We start from the raw sequence: 7,500 nt of genomic DNA, 5'->3' as shown, positions 1-7,500 counted from the left end.
TAGGATCTTGGCGAAGCGTGGCTTTCGACAGGCATGGGAGATGTGATGAGGGGGTGTCTCTCTCTTTTTTTGTTTTGCTTGTTTTGGTTCCTTTTTCACAGATTGTTGGTCTCGCTGGTGTTCTGCTGGGTTACTTGGTTTCACGGGATGCCGTCGGTGGCTCACCTCCGCCTCTTCCATTCGGCTTTGGTTTGTGTGTCGGTGGTGCTGCTGCGACGTGTGTATAGGCGAGCAGATGTGAAAGGGCGAGTGCTTCCTTTTTTGTTTTGTGCGTGTGTGTGTGCCTGTGTCGTTTGTCGGGATTGTTGTCGATATTTTCCGCTCCATCTCCACAGATACATGGTAATCCACCCCCTCCAACATACAAGAAAAAAAAACATACATATATATAGAGAGAGATAGAGATCCTTATTGGGCTCTGTGTTACGCACTGCTTCAGATGTGACGACCAGCAGAAAGCCTGTCTTTTTGTGTGTGCGTGTGTGTGTGTGTGGGCGCCCCTTCGAAGTGTCAAAGGGTGGGCAAGGAAGGTCAGTGTCGTCTCACTGCGACATGCTGATTGACTTGTTGAGGTCAGACGTAAGGACAGCGACAGCATCAACACCAAGTATGAGAATATTGGCAGGCCTACACCACCTCCTACCCCCAAAGCAGATCTCGGCATGTGATGACAACTTTTTTTTCTTCACGTAACAGCTGGGAAGGAATAGAGCGCGACATATCGTGATGAGCACCGCTGGGACACGTATCGAAGACGGACAAATGCGCCGCGAGGATGAAACCACTACGGAGTTGTGTTTTTGTCGCGCTGTTCTCTCACCTCCCGCCACCGACTTCTTTTTTTTCTTCCTTCAACGAAAAAAAACAAGGTGTCTGTGCATGAGGAATAGGAGGGTGGTGTCACACGCGCACCCTCGTCCTCTTTTTCTTTTCGAGTGTATGTGTGTGTTTGTGTGCATGTGATGCCGCACCCCTGTCCTCACCTCCATTCCCCCCCCCACACACACACCGAATAAAGTCCATCAAAGCGAAACGAAACAGAAAGGCTAAAGGCCGCGTACGTCCAGGGGCGAGTGTGTGTGCGGGTTTGAGGTTGCGATGCGGCGGCGGCGTTCGTTTCTTCCGTCTCTCTTTCCACTTGCCTCTTCTCTGTTTTTTTTTTGTTTTTGTCTTTAGTGTTCTCCTTTTTTTTTCGGTTCCCCTCCCCTCTCCTTTACGTCTTAAACTCCGTCACACGACTCCCACTCCACTACCCCCTCCTCACCTCTCCTCTCCTCCACCACTACCGAAAACGGCCACCGCCTTTTATTTGAGTTGTCTTGGGTCATATTTATTTATTATTGGCTCTTCCTACGACAGTTCTAATGCGTGCGTGAAGGCGTACTTGGATAACAGGGAAACAAACCCAGAATGGACATGCGATCGTCTCGACGGTGTCACTCGCTGCCCACGTATCGTGGGGAGTTGTGGCGTGGCTTGGCAGGGAGGTGCATGGGTGCGCACCAAACACGAAACATTGCTGTGCTCCTCTCCAACCTCACCGTTCTAGCCTCTGCGCTTAGTTCTCACATCTCATCTCTCTTCTGAAAGTGCCATGAAGGGGCTGGTAAAGAGTCGATGGCTGAAGGAGGTGGCACAGAGCCAGGACCTTCTCCCTCTGGTCTATTCTTCATGTCACTTGGAGCGTATCCGTCCTTGCTAGAATGATTTCGATCTTCTTGCACTCCTCTCTCTCCTTGTGTGGCGCACATTCACATGTTTTTTTTCCCCCATCGATCTTGTCTGCATCCAGGATTTCCCTCCGCGCCTCTTCGTCTCCGCACTGTTCTTTTTATGCCCGCAAAGAAGCGGTTCGTGCCACCCCTCCGGCCCAACATCGATGGTACCGGGTTTATGCAGACTTCCCGCGGTCGTGCGCCAGATCGAAATCGCTTCTCTCGACCGCACAGGCTCGCTGACTCTACCAGAGGCTCGAGCGCTTCGACTTCCTCGTCGGCGTCCTCCAGTTCTTTGAAAGCTGCAGGGTCGTCTGTGCCATCTCACGGCCCGGCATGTTACCTCCAAGCGAGGTGCGAGAGTGGACGCGCTCGTGTCGCAGCGCTGATGCCGCCTCAACGCGAGGCGCGCACCGCCACTAAAGCTGATGATGATCTCAAGAATCGCCCTCAGGCCGCGAATACGAAGCGCGGCACCGCGGCTAACCAGGGTCTCTCTTCTCCTGCGGCTGCCATAAGGTCGCTGCCGTCCGCGTCAACAGAAACGGGCTCACCCCAAAGCGACGCAACGCGGCGCATGGCGCCGATATCCGCCGCTGCTTTGTCTTCCGCTCCGCGGGGCGATTCCAACGTGCCTGCGGGGAAGAGTCGTGATGTGGCCCCGATCATGCTTGCCGTTGGCGTCGATGGTGCTCTCGGGCCGAGCGATTGTCTTCTCGCCACCCACGTAATGCACCGCCTGGGGCTGCAGGGCGGACACATTGTACACCTCTGGACAAACTACGGCGACGTATACGCGGGAGTGCGACCGATGCGCGGGTCCGCTGTTGCATCCGACAAGATCTTTCTGAACGATGATGCAGCGGCTGTTTTGGTCGACGTTTCGTCTGTCGCACTTTGTCCGGTTCTTCTCCCTGTGAATGGCGTACCGACATTGCGGTCTGTAACGCTGGCGATGGTAGTCCCCGAAAACGCGCGTGACGCTGACACGACTGACGCTATTGCGCCGTCGATCGCATCTACTGTGGAGTGGCAAGCGTTGTTTCGCCGCACACTGCACCACAAGATCGGGTATGTGCACCTCCGCATCACCCAGCGTGTGCTGACCCATCGCATCGCGCTGGAGGTGGTGGACTTGAGTGTGGCGTGCGGAGGGGAAGAAGGGTCGACGCCGGCGGCCGAGTCCGCAGCTGCTTGGGGAATCGTGACGGATGCGACGGAGGTGCGCCTTTGTACCAGTGGCGGTGCTGCCGAGACCCCAAGCGGCGCGCCGCAGCGTGCCTCAACTCCGATCGCAGACGGCACGGCAGTGGCACATCAGGACAGCGGCGCGTCTTCCTTTGGGTGCTTGTGCACCCTCGTAGTGGGGGACACTGGTGTCGGCAAGAGTCGCTGGCTCGCTCGCCATGCCTCCACAGCGCCCCAGGCAGAGCAACAGGGACGCATGGACGGATTCACTTCTTCGGCCGCCGCGACTAGGCGTACGAGGTACATAGAATGGGTTCACGTGGACCAACTGCCGCAGGGTGAGGGCAGCGAGGTGAGCACAGCGACGGCGTTGCACGAGGTATTTGAGCGCGCGCGTCAGTCAGCGCCGGCGACGGTGGTCATGGATGATTTGCATCTTATCTGCGCCAGCGAGGCGTCCTCTGCTGGGTCTCGCTGGGCGATGTCCCTCATCGCCCATGCCGTGGCTGCTGAGCTGCTTGACTTGCAGAGCCGCCGTCTCGATGTGCGAGTGGTTGCGAGTGCGCCGACGCTGGCGAGTCTCGACTCATGTCTAACCAGCGCCACTCTCTTTGGCGGGAGCGTTGTGTCGCTGGAGATGCCGAGTAGCGCTCAGGAGCGGCTCGCATGTCTCCGTACGTGCCTCGCGGAACTGTCTTGTAGCGGTGCAGAGGCAGGGCCTGCCGTCAGCGACGACTGCCTACTCGAGGTGGCAGAGCGCGCGCATGGCTTCACACAGCGCGACCTGCATCGACTCGTCGAGACAGCAGTGGTACAAGCGTTCCAAGCACGTCAGTCAACCGAGCCAACGGAGGCGGACCTTCGCGTGGCGGCAGCTGCGGTGCGTCCTTCGTCGCTCAAGCGCTTCGAGGTGTCGATTCCGAATGTGACGTGGTCCGACATCGGCGGAAGCGCAGAGGCGAAGCAGACCCTCTGTGATGTGGTGGACTGGTGCCTGGGGAAGCACAGCTGGGTCTTCGCGGAGTTCAACTTGACACCACCGAAGGGTGTGCTCCTCTACGGCCCGCCGGGCTGTAGCAAGACGATGCTGGCCAAGGCGCTCGCGAACGAGAGTCACATGAACTTCATTTCCGTAAAGGGACCGGAGGTCTTCTCGAAGTGGGTGGGTGATAGCGAGAAGGCGGTGCGCGACATCTTCGAGCGTGCCCGTGCGGCGAGCCCCTGCGTCGTGTTCATTGATGAGTTGGATGGCATGTGCGGCCATCGCGGTCGCGGTGGCGTGTCGGACCGCGTCATCTCGCAGTTCCTCACCGAGCTGGATGGGCTGCCGGCCGCCTTTGATGAAAAGAAGAACGCACTCGTGTTTGTGGCGGCGACAAATCGTCCCGACAACATCGACGGCGCGGTGCTGCGTCCCGGACGCATTGACCGTCGCGTCTACGTCGGGCTTCCTACCTTGCCAGAGCGGTGCGCCATCACGGATATTCAATTCCAGCACCTGCCTGTGGCGGCGGAGCTCACGGCTAACTACGTGGCAGAGCGGACAGATGGCTACACTGGTGCCGAGGTCGTAGCGGTGGTGAAAGAGGCCGCGTTTCACGCCATCACAGCCAACGCGCATGCGTCTCATGTGACGGTGGCCGACGTCGACGCGGCCCTGAAGAAGGTGCGACCACGCATCAACGCAAAAGATGTGGAGTGGTACAAGCATTGGCCGCACAACAGAAAAAGCTCCACCGCGCACATGTGATCGCGAACTCCCTCCACCCGGGTCGCGAGTGTGCTTGCCATCTCTTCTTCTGTCTCACAGCGGCCTTGGTGCGCGCGAATCGAGGTGCTTAGCCTCACAGCTATGATGCGGATATGGGGAGAGGTGCGCTCCTGGTTTCGCACCTTTGTCTGCGTGTTTGTTTCTCATCTATAACTTCACAGTTGCGCGTAATAGCTGCCAACCACGAGGCAAACCAAATAAGGTGTAACGAGAGGAGCTCCCGTAAAGTGCACTAGTGTCATAACATCGGCTGTCGCATACTGCCCGCTTCGCCTTTGCGGGGATGCCAACGTGAGTGTGTCGGTTTTACTTTTTTTTTGCACGTCCGGAGCAGCAGATGCTGCGCGGCGAAGGTGGCGCTGTCAATGCAGCTGAGTTACACAGGAGAGGGTAGAGAAGGGGGACGGCACAGGGCGGGGTGCGTGCCCTACCTCCTTCACTTCCCAACCCCATTCAAGACTGCTGCACCGTAGCGCCGTCTGGCGAGTACCAGGGCGGCACGATGGAGAGGGAGGGAGAGCAGAGTCTTGCATGTCCACTGAGGGGGGTGGTGGCGATGGTGGTAGTGTGAAGGTGTGCCTCGGGCAGGCGGACATTTTTGTTTCATCCTCTTCCTTCTCGCCATTCTTTGCACGCGTCGTTGGCTCTTGTCTCCACCTTCACCGTCGTCTCTGCTTCGACACAGCGTCGTGTGCGATCAGGCCACCTCTGGTCACGCGTTTTGCTGTTGTCCCTGATCCTGTCTCTCCTCACTTGATACGCTCACAAGGAGAGGGCTGAAGAAGAATGTCCTACATTTCATATCCTTCTGCAGTGTCGCGGCGCACGACTACGCAGACTAGCGGTGACGCACGCGGGGATACATTCGGTGAGTACGCGACGTACCGCCGTGTCATTCGCACGGTGCTGTGCGGCGTCCTCTTCGCCACACCGCTTTGTGCCGCTGCCCCGATGTCGCCGCTGCTCAAGCTGTCGCAGACGCAAGAGAACAAGAAGTCCATCATTCCTCGAATGATGAGCGACTTCTTCTATGTAAACTTCTTCGCAAGCACCGCGGCGTACTGGGTACTGGTTGAGCCGTTTATCCCGAACCCCAGAGCCAAGGAGGGCTTCGTGCCGTACCTCGGCCCGGTCACCGCCGAGATCCCTGCCATGAGCTGCCTCTTTGCCTCGCACCTCTTCTACCCGGGCCTGTGGGCGATCGTGAATGAGCCAACCTGGAAGCTTCGCCGCCAGGAGTTTGTGCGACTAAACGTCAAGTGCTTCTTCGCGTTTGGCCCTGTTCATGTGCCAGCCGCCGTTGGTCTCGGCGCGGCGGTCGGAGTCGTCCTTTACCCGTTCAAGTACATGAAGCTACGTGCTCAGTGCCACGATGAGCGGCAACACGCTTCCTAGTCTAGCGCAGAATACACAGTTTCCCCTCATTTCCCATAAGGTGCAAAGCAGGAAAATGCTGCTCTGATGAGCCGTTGCGCATGCGCCTCTCTGTGTGCTTGTCTCTGTGTGTGTGTGTGTCTGTGTCCGTCGACGTCGGTGGTAAGACTCTGTCGTGGTACCCATGCCCATCGACAAGCCCGAGGAAACGGTTATGGACTCATGCAGCACCTACCGGCGATACGAAGGGAGGGACGTGGCTCATCTACCGAAAAAAAAACGAAACGAAAAACAACAGCAACAAAAACAATGAAAGCACTTGGGCAAAGCGGAAGGACCCCTTTCAGCCAGCGATCGAACACGCAACTGAGAGACCGCTTACTCCCCTTCGAAGCCTTGGGCAAACACTTGCTGATTCCTCGCCCGATGGATCGACCTCGCACACCGTCGCCGTTTCTATGTGCTCTTGTCACATCATCTTCTTCTCCCTTTCTTGCTTTTTTGTCGCCCGTGCTTTCTTCATTAATCCTTCAGCGCACTTACGATGGGAAGCGCATACGAGCCCCCGACCAAGACAGCGTGCCGACTGGAGGTGGTGGGCATGGTGTCGTCGATCCGCTACGACTGCGCCACGTCGTCGTGCCTTGTCACCACGATTCTCAACGGGTCGCACGTCTTCAACCTCGACGAAAGCTTCTACGGTGCCAACCTCGCCGCAGGGCTGTCGGCCAGCAACGTGGAGAGCTACCCCTATCATACAATTGGCGAGGAACCGCTGATGTCTTCATGCTTCTTCAATGCAGGCCAACTCTTCGCCGTAGGTTCGTCTTGTGGGAACGTGACTGTCGTGTCGCGCCGCTCGCGTGCGTTGACGTCGTGCTACGCAACCCCTGACTCGTTTCCGATTCGTTCTCTCTCTGAAATACCAGCCCAGCCAAACTGCCTGCTGACGTGCACCGAGCAAGGGGCCGCAATCGTTGATGTGGAGCGTTCGCAGCTGCGCATGAGTTTGGCGAACCCCGCCGCTGGGCGTGCCGTCGCTGCGGCGCCACTGCAGCTGCACACCTTTGTCGTGGCCAACTACGACGGCAAGGTGTTGCTCTACGACACGCGTTATCGAAGCTCTCCCAGCTCGGTGCTCTCGCTACCAGATCAGATCACCTGCCTCGCGGTCTCATGCGACACATCAGAAGTCTGTGTCGGCACTGTTGGGGGTCGAGTCTTCACACTGCGCTGCACCGAGGGCCCGCAGCGGGAGCAGGCGTTTGGCATGAGCAACAGACGTTCACCAGTGCGTTGTGCTGCGATGGACAGCGGCCGCATCGCTGCAGGGGACTTGGCGGGTCGCCTTGCCCTGATCGATACAGCAGACGTGCCGGATCCAACGGTGTACTGGTCTGCGGAGACGCTACTACGGCTGCCGAGGCCGAGCGGCTGTGCAGGCACGCTCGA

General features: G+C 58.0%; 3 protein-coding genes across 3 annotated transcripts in view; all 3 read left to right on the top strand.

Moving 5' to 3' along the window:
* Window positions 1-2,292: 2,292 nt before the first annotated feature.
* Window positions 2,293-4,653, top strand: LMXM_29_2540 (AAA family ATPase-like protein; the record flags this gene model as incomplete). Its single annotated transcript, XM_003877346.1, has 1 exon — window positions 2,293-4,653. One exon carries the CDS (start codon window positions 2,293-2,295, stop codon window positions 4,651-4,653), a length of 2,361 nt encoding a protein of 786 aa, XP_003877395.1.
* Window positions 4,654-5,460: 807 nt separating this feature from the next.
* LMXM_29_2530 (conserved hypothetical protein) lies at window positions 5,461-6,069 on the top strand (the record flags this gene model as incomplete). Its single annotated transcript, XM_003877345.1, has 1 exon — window positions 5,461-6,069. One exon carries the CDS (start codon window positions 5,461-5,463, stop codon window positions 6,067-6,069), a length of 609 nt encoding a protein of 202 aa, XP_003877394.1.
* Window positions 6,070-6,592: 523 nt separating this feature from the next.
* The window catches only part of LMXM_29_2520 (conserved hypothetical protein), a gene marked incomplete at both ends in the record, with an annotated part of 1,050 nt that continues 142 nt past the window's right edge, over window positions 6,593-7,500 (top strand). Inside the window, one exon of the mRNA XM_003877344.1 lies at window positions 6,593-7,500. This exon is cut by the window's right edge and continues 142 nt beyond it. Within this exon, the coding sequence (XP_003877393.1) occupies window positions 6,593-7,500 (908 nt within the window).

The sequence above is a fragment of the Leishmania mexicana genome, chromosome 29, assembly GCF_000234665.1.
Source record: "Leishmania mexicana MHOM/GT/2001/U1103 complete genome, chromosome 29".
NCBI lineage: Eukaryota > Euglenozoa > Kinetoplastea > Trypanosomatida > Trypanosomatidae > Leishmania > Leishmania mexicana.
This window is presented reverse-complemented; position numbering and strand designations above follow the sequence as displayed.